Source organism: Piliocolobus tephrosceles, chromosome 3, assembly GCF_002776525.5.
Source record: "Piliocolobus tephrosceles isolate RC106 chromosome 3, ASM277652v3, whole genome shotgun sequence".
Lineage (NCBI taxonomy): Eukaryota > Metazoa > Chordata > Mammalia > Primates > Cercopithecidae > Piliocolobus > Piliocolobus tephrosceles.
The window spans coordinates 73,669,786-73,689,338 of record NC_045436.1 but is presented as its reverse complement, the minus strand read 5'-3'; the positions used below and the strand labels follow the sequence as shown (position 1 = coordinate 73,689,338).

The 19,553-nt window shown below is 41.8% G+C and overlaps 1 protein-coding gene across 1 annotated transcript; it reads right to left on the bottom strand.

Moving 5' to 3' along the window:
* Positions 1-4,486: 4,486 nt before the first annotated feature.
* On the bottom strand, positions 4,487-6,698 carry ATOH1 (atonal bHLH transcription factor 1). Its single transcript, XM_023195412.3, has one exon. The coding sequence runs from the start codon at positions 6,531-6,533 to the stop codon at positions 5,469-5,471; it is 1,065 nt and encodes a 354-aa protein (XP_023051180.2). The 5' UTR covers positions 6,534-6,698; the 3' UTR covers positions 4,487-5,468.
* Between the last annotated feature and the right edge of the window lie 12,855 nt (positions 6,699-19,553).

The following is a 19,553-nucleotide window of genomic DNA, read 5'->3' as shown; positions in this document are numbered from 1 at the left end:
TCTGGGACCAGAGAAAGCACAACTGAAAAGGCAGAGGCACCCTGAGAAGAGAAAGGCCTACAGTCTTTGTATTGAATGCTCAACTTTTCTTGAGGAGCCAAGGAAAGAAGAGTCAGGCACCCGCCGGTGAACTGACACGTGGAAGACAATGCCCATACGTCGGCTTCTCGTTTAAACTGAGAATTTTACCAGTATTTTTAAAAAAAGAAAAGAGAAAAGTCTTTAGAATAACAGAGTGAGTGAAGAAATGCACCTCTGGGTAGAAAAGAGAAGCGGATCTTCAAATACCGGCGCTGGGCCGGGCGGTTGCATGGGTTCAGGGAGAGCGGTTGAATCTCCGCTCGCGCAGGAGAATGCGCTTGCTTTCTGGTCCTGGTTCACTGCTTCAGGTGCCTCAGCCCCCAGCTCAACTTTTCCTGAACAACCCCACAGCTCTCCCGCCGCCTCCTCTGCCGCCTCCAGCTTCCCCTCCCCTTGGCATTGCTTGGCTTTAACTTTGCGCAGCTTCTTTGCGTGCTGGGCTGGTTGCCGGGAGGTGCAGTGGGCAGTGGCGGCTCCCGCTGCGTAGCTGGGGAAGGAGAGGGGCCCCGGCCGAGTGCGGGAGGCGGCGAGAGAAGCTCGCTACTGTGAGCTCTGCCAGTGGGGGGCCGAGGAAGGCTGTCGACGAGGAGGAGGCCGAGGTTGAGGAGGCCAGGGAGGGGTGATGATGGTGTTAAATGTGGCCGCGCAGCTCCCCGGGGAGCTGCTTGAAAGGAGAGTGCGCTCACCAGCTGACAGCGCGTGCTCCGCTCCAGACGCTCCGCACCGCGGCCAGGAGCCTCTGCCAGCCCCTCTATTGTCAACCGTTCTCTAATTAAGAAACACTCACATTACGGCAAACCACCCCCACGCTTCTTGGTTCCAGTCCTTTTCTTTATACTCCTCCGACTTCTCTCCTCCCCTGCCTCTCCCCTGCTTCCAAGGATTTAACCCATTCTCCTCTCAGTTTCCCCTTTCTCCTTAGGGGCCTAGTAGGAGAAGGGGAGGAACCTTAGTTGTCGGCGTCTAGGACTCTGCCTGGCGTAGGGGAGAGGGCGGTTAGTGAATGTAGAGTCAACAACATCGAGAGAAACTTGTGCCTTTATTGTATCCTTCTCCCTCCATCTCCTAACCCTTCTCACAAAAATAACTGCAAGCAATTCAACTACGGTTGGTTATCTGTAAGGCTCACCAGCGCTTGCTGGTTTTTCTAGATTGCAACTGACAAGTCTAGATTATAACTGATAAGCGCATCTACTACTTTTACTTTCCAATTCTAATTTGGGTTTGAAACTGGCAAGACGAATTTGATATTATTTTTCTTGAATTTTCAAATGAGCAAAGGAGAGAAATATTACAAGCTATCTTTTGATAAAAGACCTCTTACTTGGTTCAAGCACTCTACTTAGTTTGTTCAAATACTCTAAAATCAATAGAAAGGCCTTTTGAAAATATTGGTCATTCATTGGTTAAGATTAAGGAAATTAACCTCCCCCCTTTTTCTCTGGTCAAGTTGGACCCCCAGTTAGCAATGTCCCATAGAAATCGTGTTTAAACTTGTCTGTTGCCAAAAATGATCTTCCTTCAGCTCTCCGTGAAATCAAATAAGTTTCCCAAAGTGTGGCGAGCCAAAACCCTGCACAAACAAAAGTGCTGGTGGAGTGGGAGGCAAAGGCAGAATATAACGCAAGCTGCTTAAAATATACAAAACTCTAGAAAGCACCAGCAGTGTCGCAAAGGACTAACCCGATTTATCTATCTTCATTACTTTAAGAAATGCTGCCTCTTTGTTTGTTTGGGTGATATTAAGCATGCTTAACTTGCACACATAGTTGATTCCTTTGCTAGTATCTTGGATACTTGGATCTGACTTTGGAAGGTAGAAGCTAATTGCTAATAATGGAGAGAAAGGAACCAGTCAGCATGGCAGAAGTGGTCTGGCATATGGGGAATGAGCACTCAGAAATACTCAATATTCAAGTTTCCAAAATATTAATGAGATTATAGCAACCTGCAGCTATATGTTACAGCTTGTTAATGGAGTGTAAGAGAGCGAGCTGCCAAACGTTTGTTATGCAAACTCCATAGCAGAACCTTAAAATGGAAATGTGATTGTACATCTCTTTCAAAGAAATGTCAGCATTAAAAAAAGAAAGAAATAGAATGGAGAGAAAAGGGGTTAAAGTTCTCATTTGAACTTTACTCAATTTACCACAGTGATTTGACTTTCTGTGCATGTCTTAATGGGTTAGTAAAATTTATCCTCCCTTTTCAATCAGTCTGTTATAATATTTCCAATTCTATATTATTATAAAGACTATATCAATGTAATATTTCTGATATTCTGTTATGGTTGTTTTTCTCTTGAGAAGAAATGTAAAGAATGTCCTTAAATGAAGCTGGGGTTATCTCCAATTCCTATATAATGCCACTAATATTTAAAAGTATGAATATTCACCTATTGTGGCGGTATAACCTGTCCCTGCCAACATTTAGATAGCTGTAGTTCTTATCTATTGATTTCCTCAGAGAAAAAATTATGAGAACATTGACCTAGTGGCCAGGAGTACTAAGCTCTGTTCTGGATATTGACACTTTCTAGCTGTGTGATTTTGGGGGCAAATTAGGGACAGCAGTTTCCTCATTTATAAAAGATGTGAAGGAAGATGTTTCTGATGTCCTTTCTGTTTTGCAATTTCTATGAGCCCATGAAAAATATTAACATTGGACAAGGTCTTTCTCCTCTTTGATTGACACAAAATGAATATAAATCGTTTTGAAAAATGAAACATAGATTTTCTTTGAGGAAAAAAGAAATCACCTTTTCCTTCATCCTGTCCTTTTTCTGAATCAGATTCACAACAGGTAAAATGAGTCTAGGTCCTCGTCACATGCATGCGAACACACTAAGCACATAACTATAAAAATATGCGTGCTCTCATCCCGCAAGTGTGCTGTATGTCCATACCTGTTGGGTCTGCTTATTGAGAGCGAAATGGAAATGTGTTAGAAGCAATCGCTTGATTTATTCAGCAGCCCGAAGATTCCTGATGTTTATCGTGAGCACGGCAAACTTGGTGGGTGCAAAAGGTTATCTAAGGGACAGGTGCATTATTTCTGCCCTGGAAAGTGTCACGAGCCGCCTGCTAGCTTCTTCCAGAGAGCTGGCGGAGGTTCTCTGCATCTCTTGGTCGGCTTCCGCTGAAAGTCACACATACCCAGGTGGTCAGTAAAAAGCTGGTTCCGCAGTTTCTTACTGGAGACCAGAACCTACGCTCCCTCGCGCATTACTTTTTCTGCAAACCCAGTTTGTGGCGCTTTCCTTTTTCTTTTTGGCGTTCTCCTCTTTTCAAGGTGCTAGGAGGAGAAGAGGATGCAGGAGTGATTATAGTAACCTTCCCTTGCTCTTTTTGGTGCTTCATTTCCCCGCAATTTGTTATCCCAGTGAGGCCACAAAAGATAAAAGACTTGGCTTAAAATCAACTTCTCAAATTCAACGATGTTTATCCAGTGGAATGTTGCCGAATATTTAGTTTAGTAAATAGTCCTACTCTCATGTTTGCCAAATTTATTTTTTTAATTCCACTTTCTTCTCTCTCTCTCTCTACACACACACACACACACACACACACACACACACACACACACACGACTATTAGCTTTTCCGAAACCTATGATCCTGAGACCCAGAATAGGTGTTTCCTTAGTGAGGACACCTGAGGTGAGAGTGACAGAACCGTTTAGTTTCTACAATTGGCTCAAAAATGTAGTTGAACATTTTCTACATAGAAGCTAATTCAGAAAAATAAAATAAAGGCAGACATTAGCTTCTACATTGGAAGAAGCAGAATTGTGTGAAAAGAAAAAAGTGAGTGGAGGTCAACAAATTCCCGGGGCAACTACACACTTCTAATTTTTGAATCAATGAATCCAGTTCCTTTTTTCCCCTCAAGTTTTTTTCTGTTATCATCTTTCTCTCTCCATGTCTTCTCCCAGAAGAGAGAGACAGAGGCAGAGAGACAGCGCGCTGCGCTTGACCTACATGAAAAATTTTCAGCTTGAGTAGGTTTTATGAGTGGACATAGCTAACCCTGGTAGAGTTAACTACTCCAGGCTGGGTTCTAGCAAACCTAAAACTCATGGCCTCCCGACCCCTTGCAGGAGTTGGGGCTCCTTGCAGTTGTTGGGGCAAGGAGTGAAGACTGGGAAGATCCTGGCCATGAAAGAGACAAAACTGTGCTGCTAATTTGGAAAAAGTTTTATCTTACAATTTAATGATTGATCTGAGTTCTTTTCTTTGAAGGGGTTTTAATACTACTTGAAGCCACCAAGTTTACAACATTTTTCTTCAAAACTGTAAGATCGCATACATGGCATTTAATAGAAGACTTAGCACAATTCTTCAAAGTCATTCATTTAAAAATTGTTTTCAGTAGTTATACTCATGGAATAAGTGACAAAAAAGTTTCTTTTCACGTTTATTTTAATCATTTGCAAAAGAAAATACATTAAACAATGGCAGTTGGCTTTGCTAAATTATAATAAAATGATCTCGAATAGAAAACGTAAAAAACGAATCAAGATAAGTAGAAATGTTTAGCAAACAATAATAAATAAGTTTTCTAATATTAACAAAGCAAAATAAAATTGACCAAATGCTTTTGACACTACTAGATTTTTTGAAATTTTTCATTTTTTAAACAAACATTTGCAAAGAGCTTAAGAGTTATAAGTGGCTGTGTTAAAAAAACAAAAACAAAAACAAAAACAAAACTGGTCTGCAATTGGCAGCTGAGTTTCTCCTGGAGCCACCACCGCAGCAGCGGCTGATAAAGTGCGTGCGCCAAGTTTCCTAAAAGACGCCACTCGCGATCGGATGCACATACTGGGTATGTTTATACAATATATAAACCTTAAAGTTCCCTGTTTTCTAACAATTCCATAGTCAAAAGTTATCCACTTTGGAAGCACTAATTTTGCGTTTCATTGTGCATTTTGGAAAACAACTTCGGAAAACTAAATCTCCCACACTTGAGTGCGCAACACACAGGGATGGATGCCCAGGGCACAAAATAAATTAAACCCCAACCAGTGACAGAGAAGATGCGACGTTTCAGCAGCGTATTGGCATCAGGGAACTAGAATAATGATGCCATATATGGGTACATACAATTATACAGTATCTATCTACACGGGGAGCAGAAGGTGGGCGGAAAGGACACGACTTTAACAAAGTTTCATCAAACAGTATGGACCCTAGGAAGTTTGGAACAGCCGCGGCATTTGCAAACCATCGAATGTAGCTGCCATCTGAAGCCAAGTCGTTGCTAAACAACGACCGTCGCAGAACAAAAATTAAAGGGTGCGGGAATCTTTAACCGCGGGGCTTCCCGCGCACTGGGAAAGGGCAGTTTTGTTTCTGTCTCAGTTTTCAGGCTTCTGTCACCTTCCTAACTTGCCTCATCCGAGTCACTGTAATGGGAATGGGGGGAAAATTCCCCGTCGCTTCTGTGGGACCGAGGGGAAGTTTTGCTGTTTTCCTCTTGCACTGGCTGCAAGATGCTCCCAGGGAGCGAAGGAGACAAATTCTTTTGCGCCATCATCGCTGTCAGGGCGCTGTCCTCGAAAGTCGAGAAGTGCAGAGCGTCCAGCTGCACCGAGTACCCTCCTGCAGAGGCCGGGGCTGAGAAGCGAGTTCGACAATTCCCGGGCGGGGTCGGCCGCTGGGTCCCTCCGGAAGCCTGCTGAGCCCCAGCTGCGGTCGCGTTGCCCGCGCCCCCTTCATAGGAGGCGGCGGTGCGAAGGTGGTGGTGGTCGCTTTTGCAGGAGACTGGAGGCGGCGGTGGCTGTTCCCCTCCGCTGGGCGTTTGTAGCAGCTCGGACAAGGCATTGATGTAGATTTGGGCCATCTGCAGGGTCTCATATTTGGACAGCTTCTTGTCGTTGTTAAACGACGGGATAACATTGCGCAGCTGGTCGAAGGCGTGGTTCAGCCCATGCATCCTGCGCCGCTCCCTGGCGTTGGCTGCTAGTCGTCTCTGCTTCTGCACCCCATTCACCTGTTTGCTGGAAGGGGCCCGTTGGCGGCTGCAGCCCAGCTCGTCTACCACCACCCCGCCTTTCAGCTTGCACAGCTGTTCCCGCACTTTGACCGGCCCGGGGCTCTTGCTGCTGCTGGCACCGCCGCTGCTCCTCCTTACCAGCTCCCCCCGACCGTCCGCCTCGTCCCGGGGCGCCGCGGCCTCCGAGGCACCCAGCTCCGGAGAATGTAGCAAATACTGGGCGGCGCGTGCCGTGCAGATGCCCTGCAAAGTGGGAGCCAGCCAGGCGCGTGGGTCGGTGCTGTCCAGGAGGGACAGCTCCGGCGGGTAGACGGGATGCTCTCTCGCCTGCAAAGTTGCAGGTGGCTGTGGCGGCGGCGGCGGTTGCGGGAGATGATGCGGCTGGGGCTGGCGATGGTGGTCTCCCAACTCCTTCACTTGAGCCCACTCTTCTGCATGCAGCAGGCGGGACATTGCACTGCAAAGGCTCGGAGGCTCAGGATCGGAGGCAGCACTGGCACACCAGCTCAACCAAAAAAATGTCCTTTCCGGGTCTCTTCTGCAACGTCTTATTTTTTTCCCTACTCGACCCTCCCCCACCCACTCGGAGATCACACACCAGGTCGCGTGCAACGGAGCTTCTCCGGTTGCTGAAGGCGCTGCGCCCCTTTAAAAAGCGGCACGCGCCACTCAGTCTCCCCCCGCTCCTCTCCCAACCCCCTCCTCGCGCCGGTCGCGTGTCTTCTCAGCCAATGGAGGGCGCGGGCAGTCGCGTGCGAGCAGCCAATCAAAGAGTTTTTACACCCCGAGAAAAGTTGTGTGCAGAGGACTCCCTAGCCTGCTCAGTTTTTTTTTTTTTTTTTTTTCCCTCTTCTTTTAAATTCGTCAGATTCATATGTTAATTGCAGGGTTGTAATTCGACTCCGGTGTGTGTCACCACCCTGGTGGCTGGGGTGCGGGAGCCGGTGCGGAGCCGGCTCTCAGGCTGGTGCCCGAGCGGACTCGGGTCAGACGTGCACGACCGCGGGCGGCTCTGGGCGAGGCTGGACGCGCCGGGCGCCCAGAAGGCACTCACATCAAAGAGAAGCCTGCCTGCCCGATGTTGCACCCAAGCTAGGATCAGCTCCCACTTCTGATGCCCAAGCATTTACGATATCTCATGTACAATAGGATGTTTGTATTTATGTATGCAGGTATTTATAAATCTCCCATACATGTTCATAGATATATAACTGCTACATGACGTCTATCATTTAAGATTGCTGTTGGAATAAACGGGGAAAACCCCACACGACTCAGAGTTTGTTTCTTACTTTTACTCCATCTTTTCATTTTTTACTTCACATCTCTTAGTTCGACTTCGTCATATGATCTTTCTCTTAATGGAAAGTAGAGCTGCGGTGCAGTGATAGTACACCAAATTCCAGGTCCCCCAATTCTCTCTGTCCCCTTTCCCCAGCACCGTGCGGCCAATGAGGATTGTAATCTGCCTAAATCTCTCCGCCGAGTGTAACTTAGAGCCGGAATATTTTACGGTATTATGCAAGTTTCAACACACACAGTAGGACTCCTCATTAAATGCCCAGCCAGGGTAGGGTGCTCAAAGTAAAATGAAAGGCGCCTGCATTCCCTGCAATCCTTAACACTTTCAAGGCACAGAAGCCCCAAGTTACCTACCCTTTTGCCTCGATAGCCCTCTCTTTTCTATGGGCTCGTGGCTTCCTCAGTTTAACCTCCTCCCTCCCCTCCGTTTAGGTAGGTAGTGCTTCCCCTTTCCCGCCCCCGGCCTTCGGTCCCCTCCGCCCCATACAATCAGGGAGGCCCTTGGCAAGGCGCGGAGGCCAATTCCCAGGTGAACACCCCCCTCCGCTCCCATTAGCCTTGGCCTGGTCGATTCACAGCTAAGAACCAATCAGAAGCTCCTTGGCCCTGGGCGCGCCCCAGCTTGTGCCCAGCGCGCCCTGGCTGTGGCTCCGAGCGCTCTCCTGCACCGCCCTTGGGGCGCGGGAGTGCGATGCAACCAGCTGGTGCTACTGCTGCTTTTACTTTCCCAGTGGCTGTCATCCCGAAAGGAGTCTCATCCTCTAGGCAAGATGTTAAAAAAGAGCCAAAGAGATAGCTCCCTAGAATATGTCTTTGCAACGTCCAGAGGCAGTTGAATGTTGTTTTCGCAAATATTTGCCAGGGCTTCATCTAACCTGTCATCTAGAACTCCTTGGGCAGTAGATTTTCTGGGACTGGACTGGATATATCCTATAAAGATACAGAATAGTAGAACAGGGTGCAAAATGATGTTTAAGACACTATTCTTCCCCTGTTTCTTCTTCAACCTCGTCTATTTGCTGGTGTCTAGGAATAGTCCTGGGCCTGTCTTACGTGCCAGAAACTTCAGAGCTTTATTCTTGTGTGAACTTTTGGGCTCTGCTGAAGTAAATGTTAAAGACGCATAAAAGCAACAACAAGAAAACAAACCTAATCTGAAAACCATCCATGAGAATAAAGAAAAAGAAAAGGCCATCTAGTGTCTTTTCTTGGGAAGAAAATTCTCCAATGGTTTGGTGATTGGACTGGGTGTTATTGCAATCAACCAATAATGCTGTTACTATAAATAGTGCTACCACATAAAATGTACTTCTTGAGAAAATAATTGCTAGTAGCTGTAGATGCTTAAACAGAACTTTCAGAGAGACGATTAACTGTCATCTATATATGTATGGCAGTGTAAGCAACTAGAGTCTGGTAGTATCAGTTGTCTATATTTCATTTTATTCCCTATACATCCACCTTTTCCAACTCTATCAACTGAAATTTAATCCTGAAATTCTTTCACATAATGTCACTACCAAATGTGTAGGATGCCCAAATTTTCCTTGAGCTTGCATCATCCAAACTTTTTGCTTTAAATTTGATTGTATAACTACACAATATTCACTTTCCTTTGAGTTTCAACAGTTTTATGGGCTGTAGTGAGATATTTGCTGAATATATAGAATGTTGGTCTTAATATGCCAGATTTACATATAACCTTTAATATTATTAATTTTTTGAAGCAAATGTCAATTTTTAGGTGAGTAAATTAGAATGTTCCAGTAATGTGAGGGACAGTAAGAGTTTTGGTAGTTCATGGTGAAATACATTTATTTGGCCCTTAAAATAAGTAGGGACCTATTTTTCTCCTCCATCTCTCCCTTTTTCTTCTCTTCTTCCTCCCCCATTAGGCTTGGCTGAGGAAGCTTGTTGTCTGAGCTGGGGAAGGGGGCACAGGATCTTGAGCATGGGGCTGGAGCCTGAATAGTGTGATCAGGACATCCTTAAGGAGAGTGTGTGTCATAGGATGTCAAAACACTTGTATTAGTTCCTTCTCACACTGCTTTGAAGGAATACCTGAGACTGGATAACTTATAAAGGAAAGAGGTTTAATTGACTCAAAGTTTCATATGGCTGGGGGGGCCGCCAGAAACCTATAATCATAGTGGGAGGCAAAGGCGAAGAAGGCACCTTCTTCACAGGGCGGCAGGATGAGTGCAAGCAGGAGAAATGCCAGGCACTTATAAAAATATCAGATCTCGTGAGACTCACTCATTATCATGAGAACAGCATGGGGGAAACTGTCTCCATGATCCCATTACCTCTACCTGGGGCTGCCCTTGACACGTGGAGATTATGCGGATTACAATTGAAGGTGAGATTTGGGTGGGGACACAGGGTGGGGACACAGGGCCACATCAACACCAAATTGAGTATCTGTGGGAGCTGGATGATGGCAGCAGCAGCAACACAGTCTGAGGTATCACAGTTTAAGCAGAGAGAGCTTCTAGTATATGTGGGCAGCCAGATTAGTTATATACAGAAGGATAAATGCAAAAAAAGTAAATATCTGAGGAGGACAAGAATAGATTTCTCACTGTCAGAGAAAGGAGTTGCAAATACGGAAATGGAGGAAGCTGTGGTGATAGATTTAAATTGGAGATTTGAATATGAGTTTCTAGTTTTTAATATATATGAGTAGATGATATAGAAATAAATATATGTGTGTGTGGGTGTGTGTGTGTATATATATATATATCATGCCTGTGTATGTACCTATACATTTCCTAGTTCTTTTCACTCTCAGGGCCTCAGGTTAACAATTGAACATATCTAGCTCCCTGATTTTAGTTTCTAAATAATGTTCTGCACTAAAAAGAGCCAGGATTCTTGGAAAAATCGTTTCATTTCAGGGATGGGGCAGAAAAAACACAAGATAAACCAAAACCTCTTGTTTTCTCAGAAAAAAGGTAGTGTTCAAAGAATGATGGAGACATGTCAAAAGACTATAGAAGCTTGCTTGAAGCAGTTTCCACTGACAACCTGTAGGACAATCTGAGTATCAAAATAAGTATGATAGTGACAGATTATCTTCCTGAGAAATAAAGAAATCCATGGATCTTAGAATAAATAAATGCCCTGAAGGATTGAGAAATAATTATTAGTTACAAAATACTTATTGATTGCAAGTAAGAGAAAATTGACTCTACCATGGAGATGTATAGCAGACACCAACTTTACCAAGTGATCAAAGCTAACATCACCAGTAGTGAGACAGAACAAATTTAATGTATATGCCTTCTGTTAGGATGCAGATAATGTATTATTACTTCTATGATATTCCTGTCAAAGATGCATATCCTGAAGCTAATTGAGGGAAAACACCAAACCAATCCAAAATGAAAGACAGTCTAGAAAATAACCAGCCTGTAATCTTTAAAAGTGTCAAGATTGTGAAAGATGAATCAAGTCTCTATTCCAAGGCAAACCAAGGAACTATTCCAGGGTAGAGGTGAATAAAAAGAATGATAATACATCTGATGCCTGATTCTAAACTAGGTCCTTTTGTAATAAAGAGCATCATTGAAACAATTGACAAAATTGGTGTCTGGGAAATAGATGGTAACAAGTTACTTTCCCCATTTTGATTATATCAGAGAATGTCCTCCTTTTCAGGGAATACTCAAAGTATTCAGAAAAAATGGGCAGCTTACTCTATAATGATTTGGTGAAAAAGGTCCTTTGTACTGTAGTTACAGCTTTTTTGTTACTTTGAGATTGTCTCAGAATAAAAAGTGAAAAAACTAGAAACCAAATAGGCATATTTACTTTGCTCTTTAGATGCCTAGAGTTACTAGTTCAAGTCAATCCAAGCATTATCCCTATGTTTTGAGGCCTGTAGTTACTGATGAAACTTTAAGTTAAATTTTGCTCCACCCAGCCATAGTACAATATACATCCAATGACTTTAAGAAATCTCAGATTTTAAGGACTATTCCAATTAAAGAACTTCAATATTTCTCAAGAGGTGTAAATAAATTGAAAATTAATTTGAAATGTGTTCTCTTACAGGTTATTTTAAATAAGAATTTACCAAGTCAAGATGAATTACCCTAAGTAGTTTCTGATCGTGTCACAGATATTAACAAACAAGCAAAAGCCAAAAAATGCATTTTTTTTTTTTTTTTACCATTTGTCTTAGCCTTAACAGTGGGAAATAATTAACCTTTTATCCTATCATTATCCTATCATTCCTATATGAAGTATTTCAGGGTAATCAAATAGCTTTAGTAATGACAGAAGAATATTTTAGAATAATTCCATATAATAAAAGTAGAAGAAATAAGAGCTTTAGAAAAATCAACATTTTGCACTTCCTAATGAAAATTGTATTGAGGCAATGATTAAGAATAAATGAAACAACAGATTAAAGTTTTTTGAGGAACTTTATAATGAAGGAATCAGTCTGTCACTCCTTGAAATCACAGATCAATTTTAGCATAATTTGGAGTAGGAGACCCTGATACGATGTGCTTCTTGCTTTCATGCATTATACACTACATAGTCCCCTACAAAGTATTCCTTAAAAAAAGAAAGTAAATCTGAATTTTATTAAGGCTTTGAGATAACCCCCTGCTTACAGGAAACATGGAGGACATCATATTAAGTTAGATGATACCACAAGAATACAAAAAGCAAACCCATATTGTGAAAAGTTCTGTAGAACAAGTGTTCAGTATCAATAAGCCTGTGACATGAAGAAAAATGGAGGGTCATGAGAAGGGACCCATCTTGATTAGGATAATCTTAAGATACAGCATCTGACGCAATGTGTGGACCTTGTTTGGATTTGGGTTCAAACAAAACAACAATAACAGAACTTTTAAAAATTTCAACTCAGTATTAGATGATACCAATGAGTTATTGTTCACTGTTTTAGGTACTATAAAAACAATGTGATTGTCTAGCAAGCTAGAGAGACATACAGAAGCACATGAAGGTGAAATAACATGAAGTCTACGATATGCTTTAAAGTACTTTATCAGCAACATTAATAATATGGAAAAGGAATAGTAAGGCAAATGTAGAAAAATCCTGATAATTGATGGATATAGTGATGTAAAAATTCATTAGACTGTTAGTACTACTTGTACATAAAAATTTTCACAATAAAAACTAGACAAAATTCCTGTAGCATCTCACTGTATATCATTTCAACCACATAGCTTAGTTCAACATTTAAATCCCCGTGACATGGTCCTAACTTCTGTTTCTAGACTGATATTTTGTTATTCCATTAACACAGTGGTTCTTAAATTGTGATCCAAGGACCATCTATGTGCATGAGAATCACTTGGGATTTTCATTAAGAAGGTAAATTCCTGGGCCCCTAAGTTCTACCATGTTAACTTTATGAATGAGGCCCAGACACGTATTTTAAATAAGCACCCCCAGGGATTCTTAGGCATGCCCTAGTTTGTGAACCATTGCTCTGGAAGTTTCCCTGTGCTCTATTCAGCTACTTTATAGTTCTTAAAACATGCTATTTTCTGTCACCACCAGTACACAAATCCAAACAACTATTATCCAGTCCTGTCTGCTAAAATGTAACTGAAATTTCAAGATCTAGGTCAAATGCTACCTCCTCTAGGAATTCTTCCCACGTATCCTTCTCTGGGAGGGATACATGAAATTACCATTTATCTTTCAGCAAGCAGGAGAAGACAAGGTGTCTTTGGGTCTACTACTACACTAATAGCTTGTTAGAGAAGTTCAAAGTCACATTTATTACAGTTCCTAAATTTATCCAAGATTCACTGACCCCTAGGAACTGCAAACATCTTCATAATTTTATACTATAGGTGTTAGTTATCTATCATTACATAAAAAATTTCCTCCATAGTCCTTAAAATAATAAATAATGATTAAATCACAGTTTATGAGGATCAGAGTTTCTGAAGCTGCTTGGCTTGGTGGCCCTGGTTTAGGATCTCTTGTGAGGTTGCTGTCAAGATGTTAGCTGGGGCTGTGGTCATCTGAAGGCTTGACTGGGACTGGAGGATCAACTTTCACAATGGTTCATTCACTTGGATTGGAAAGTTAGGAGGGAGGCCTGTTTCTCTCCATGTGAATCTCTACCCCAGAGCAAGTGATTTAAGGAAGAAAGACACAAGTCACAATATTATTTAGATCTATACTTGGAAGTTACACTCTATCATTTCTGCCATATTCTAATCACTAGAGGTGAGTTACTAAGTCAAGACCACACTCAGAGAGGGTAATTAGGCGGAGAAGGGAAAGAAAGAATATGAAACCGGTTGTGGACATAGGTTAAAACTACCAAAATATCCCTTTGTTTTACATTGATTTCTCCATTTCCTTTTGCAAAATTTAATTCCTCTTTATTTTACTGAGATAGGGAAACATGTTCAGTAAAGTGAGATAAATGTAGCAGAATTTGGTGAACCACAAATGAAGAAAAAATTCAGACTTTTCTGTTCCTGCGAGAACTCCAAATGGCATATGTTCCAAATCTTTATTCACAAGTCTGCTATTTGCACTCTCCACAGAAACCATATTATGGTAGTTCATTTCTATTGTATTTTCTTTCCTTCCATTTTTGTGATATCTCTTTATTTCAAAGTCATATTTGTGAATTTGTTTTAAATTTGTATAAGTATATCCTGAGCATTTATCTAATGATCATTACTGATGGCTAAGGATAGTGATATGCTGGTAAATGCCTAATAATTTACTCTTTGGAAAAAGTGCACACATATTATAACTATATAAATTTACTATGTATTTTATTGACATAAAGAATGCATGACAGTTTGTAAATAACAATAAAATATTCAAAATTTGTTATTGGAAATCCTCCAGATCTAATAGATTCTCACAGAATCCTTGATTTCATTGATTTTTGCCATTCTTGTATCCATAACTAATCAATTATTGCAACTGATGAACAAATGTAGTTCCCACATGAAGGTTGGTTGGTATTTTTCATTTGTGGTTAATGAGTAAGATGAAAGTGAAATGACAATGAAGCTGTTTGTCAGAATTCATTTGAGAATCAATAATGTGTGCAACTTCTTTGCTGAGTAGGATAATAGTTTTCAAACACTGGAAGAATATGTGCTCGATCTCGTGCTATTCATGTAATGGTTACAGATTTTGATATACTTTTCAGTATAGTCAGCATTATTAATATTTTCTCTATCACTTTCTTAAGACCAGACAATCAATAAAACAATAAATTAAGCCAGGATTTGTGGCATTTGCCAATTTCCGTTGGTGTAAATACGAGTGTTGCTAAATCAAATGGACGTTTTCTTAGGCTATATATTAATTGACCTCCTCTTCAACTTTCGACATAGTTGAACACATTCTTTTCAAATCTATCTTTTCTCTTGACTTGGGAATACCATACTCCTTGTTACTTCTCCCTACTTCTTAGGTTGTTCCTTCTTGATGTCTCTTAAGGAGACTTTTCCCTTACTAGGCTTGGTACCATGCTCTAATTTCCTCTTAATCCATATATATCATCTACATTCCAATCAATATCAAATTCTTATCTCTAGCCCAGTCCTTTTTCAAGGACTTTCACTGCTCTTAAAATAACCACAAACATCAATAAACAACACACTAATCTGGAGCATCACGAATGTTTCCCTGAGGAAGTAAGAACTGAAAATTGAAAAAGAGGTAGCTCAGGAAAGGTGAACCCACAAGCAACAATTAGAACAGCAGCAGCAGCAGCAACAGCAAGAACAGCAATGGCAACAAAGGATCCCTTCACGTGGACTGAAAGGTTCTGCTTTATCTGGTCCTTGTGTCTTCTGTCTCCCATCCAAGTGGTAACCATGCCCAAACCTGCTTAGCTTCTGAGATCACGTTCAGGCATGTTCATTTATCTCTTCTGTCTCACCTCCACCACTCTTCCACTCTTTCATAGTCTTCTAGGCACACTGATCTTCTTTACTTGCTCATATTACCAAACATCTTCCCACCTCAGGGCTTTCACACAAATGGTCTGTCTGCTATACTTTTTTGGTCTCGCCTGTCCCTTTCTTACCTAGTTACCGTCTGCTCAACTTTAAAGCTGTATTTCCTCAGGAAAGTATTCCCTGGTTTCCCAGAATAGGGTTGGTTCCCTGTTTTGCATGTTTTATGATACAGATTGAGCATCCTAAATCCAAAAATCCACAATCTTCCAAAGTTGCGAATTTTTTGGGAGCTAAGACAACACCACAAGAGCAAAATTCCACACCTGACCTCATGTGATGGGTTGCAGTCAAAATGCAGTCAAAACTCTCCTTTATGTGCAAAATTATTTAAAATATTGTTTAAAATTACTTTCAGGTTATGTGTGTAGGTGCATTTGAAATAAATGAATTTTGTGTTTGGACGTGGATCCCATCCCCAAGATATCTCATTACATGCAAATATTCCAAAATCAGAAAAAAATCAAAATCCAAAACACTTTTGCTCCCAAACACTTTGGACTACTCAACCTAGACCTTATATTTGCTTCCTTAGTATTGAAAATAATTATCAACAATTATCTGTGTGATTATTTATTTAATATTTATTTCTCCTCTGTCTCCCTACATCTCTGCCAGTGAGGTTATTCTGCTCATGGGCCCCTTGTGCAAGCACTGGGGTTGCTGAGGAAAGAAACTCGCTGACTTTTACTGGCTGAGTCATCTTTACCACTGGCTGTTCGGTGCCTCCTCTGTGGTAGATGGTCTCCAAGGGACATTGATAGGAGACATAAAGATCTGCACATTTTGTGTTCATTTCTATGGATCCTTCTACATGATTCTTCCTCATATCTTCTAGGCCCCACTCTTTGAGTCTTGCTCCTTACAAGTCCGTGATTAACCATCCACTGCACAGGAATCTATTTGTGTTCTTACCTCAGACCATTTCTCTCTTCATACAGAGCTGATGGCAGAGTGAACCATGCAGGACTTCCTCTTAACACTGTTTTCCAAGGCCTCCTTGAGACAGACTGTAGTGCAACAGAGGCTTATTTTCAGCTTGCAAACATATTAAGTCACCCTATCCATGAACCAAGCCTGAGATTTTCCTTCTCAGTTGGCTATTTCTTCCCTACTAGCTCACTAAATATGAGGCATTGATGTAACTAGGTAAGTAATGCAAGGGTCTGTGACACTGGCATGTGTAACTTACTTATGTTCTCTGAACCTGCTTTGATCTGATCCAGAATGTACCATTTTCACAATATGATGAATTGCTATTGTGCCTCCCTCCACAAAGTTATGACTTGATGTAATATCAGGATAAAAGTAAGTAGCCTTGGTTGCACAGTCACTTAATATTCCTTGGTTGGGAGTTCAGTCTCTATTTAGGTCCAGTAGTGTGACAGAATCTACTTTTGGAATGCTGAATAATTCTCTGCTGCAGATGGTACAACTTGCTGCATGCCCTTGGTGGTCTTTGCTGTGATTCTTCTATGGGGGCTTTCAGAAGATTGTGCATGGCATGCTTATGTATCATTCCAAGTGGTTCTAGCATCATGGGATTTACTGAATCATATGCTCTAAGCCGCAGGGATGCTTGTTCCACGGCTTAAATCTGTTACAAAGCCCCACTCAAAACTATTTGCCATCTGAGTCCATTGATAAAGGAGTCAGAGCTGTATTCCTAAACACGGCATGTGTTCTTTCCAAAATCCAAAGAGGATTGCCAGGCATTGTACCTTTCTTCATGGCATAGATGCAAGGGTGTGTTTTAGCGTTTCACAAACTCATGGAATTCTTAAAACATCGCCAATTTGGCTGAATCTTGGTCTTTGTAAGGTGAATCCCTGACCCTGTTCCATGAGAGGGCCGTATAGGCAAAGCAGCCCCCAAACGCTGGAGGAGCTGGGAAACTGAATAAGAAGGCAGATGAATGTAGTTTGTTGGCAAGGAATGCTTTATTGGGGGACTTACAGACAGAAGCGTGGTCTTGGGTGGTCACTAGACAGGTAGATTACACTTTTACTCTCCAGTCTCAGGGCTTATATACCATGTGGAAGAGGTATATGTGCTCCAGCAAGACAATCAAGGGCAGAACAGGCAAGAATGCTATGTGGGTCATAGCCCATAATTTGTGTAATAAAATCAAGGTTGGCATGTTCTTACACTAGGGACAGTAAATACAGTAGGAATTGGGATGCATCAGGGTGTCTCGGGCTAATGAGAAGTCAGCATGGTGGATTTGATTCAAGAAGGAGCCACTTTGTCTCCACACACCCCTTGAGCCCCCATATGCCTCACAATGGCATTTCTTATAAAACTTCCTTCTCCTCCCTAGGTCTAATCAAAATGATGTTCTGCAGAAAGTCCATATGGCAAAGGTCTCTGTATCACAAGAACTATATTGTGAAGGAATGTTAGCATACCCCTTGTCAAGATCATGAATGTATGCTGTTGCTCATTCCAAGTGAATGTGAACTGCTTCTAATCAGCCTTTCTGAAAAACTCACCAGATCAGTAACTACAGAATAAGTGTAGCAGTAGCCTAGCAGCCAACATTGGGTAGCCAGAGTATGCGCTAAGAAATAATTCAGGGAATAGTTTAACTAGAATTTCAGCTTTGGGTATGGACAGTGAAGTGGGATGCTTTTCCCCTGAGTTGCCCTGGGGAGAGGATTCTCCATTTCTGGTTTACAAGACCAGAATATTGGATTATACTACAGGGGCACTTTCATTTAAGTAGCTTCTTTTCAATTAGGCTAGTGAGATGTATAAGGGTGAGGCCACTTAGTTCAGTTCCCAGTAGTCTATTGTCATCTGCCATGATCCAACTGATTTTTTGTAGGTGTCAGACCATCAAATTAAATAGGCACATGATGGAGATCACACTATTCCTGCATCCTTTACTGGCACACATACTTTGAGAATGATACTCTCTAGTTTCATCTAGTAGGTGGTATATTTCTGATTTAGTATCTTGGAGGAGGTACACTTTTAGACACTTTCACTTGGCTTTTTCTGCCACTATAGTTTTTAATCCAAGGGTTCGGGAGCAAATGTGAAGTTTCTGACAACTGTTAAGCACATCCATCTAAGTGATACACTTAAGGTCTGGAAAAGTGACCATTACCTTTGTGCCCATTGGATGCCTGTCAGAAGAACTTGGGCAGGAGCCTATTTATCACCTGATCTTCACATGCTCTCATTGTAGCAAAAGATCCATAATGGTTTTTAAAATTTCCTAAGTATATTCTGGCAACTATTTGTAGGTCCATTTGTAAAAGGATTGGAGGAGTCCTCAAGGTAACCTGGCATACCTTGCATTAATTGGCTCAAACTTGCTCAGGTGCAGAAACTAGAAAAAACAGATTAGGTAATAACTTTTGTCATGGCTACTTGTCCTACCTCCTTTTGGCCCTTTCTGGTTATATAGATCATTCAGTACCTTGCTTAGCTACCTGCATTTGCTTCCTATTGGTACTGAAACAAATGTTTTGGTCACAGTTATCGAGGAAAAGAGAAACGATAGGAGATTTTAAAAATATATTTATTTTAAGGAATTGGCCCATGTGATTGTGGAGGCTGGTGAATCTGAAATCCATAGGGTGGGCCAGCAGGCTGGAAATTCAGGTAGAAGTTAACGCTACAGATTTGAGGCACAATGTCTTCTCTGGGAAACGTCAATTTTTGCCCTTCAGGCCTTCAACTCATTTTACGTGGTCCACCTACATTATTGCGGGTAACCTTTCTTACTTAAAGTCAACTGATCAATTGTAGATATTAACCACACCTATAAAAAAACTTTCACAGTAACACCTGGATTAATGTTTGATTGAACAACTGAGTGTTATAGCCTCGCCAAGATGACAAATAACATGAACCATCACCACAAACTGTTAAAAACATAGTTGCTCAAAAACACACAAAGTTTATTTCCTTAGTGTTCTGGGAAGTTAGAGGTTTGAAATCAGTTTCCCTAAACTAAAATCAAGGGGTTGGCAGGGCAGCCTCCAAGGAGAATCCATTACCTTGCCTTTGCCAGCTTCCACAGGTTGCTTGCATTTCTTGACTCATCCCCTTTCTCTGTCTTCAAGGCCAGTAGGTTAACATCTTCAGATCTCTCTCTCTCTCTCTCTCTCTCTCTCTTCCTCTAAGCTCTGTTTCTGTTGTCATAGCTCCTTCTCTGACTCCTGCCTCC

Coding starts and splice junctions, on each gene's coding strand:
- ATOH1 (XM_023195412.3), bottom strand. CDS start 6,533: ATGTCCCGCCTGCTGCATGCAGAAGAGTGGGCTCAAGTGAAGGAGTTG.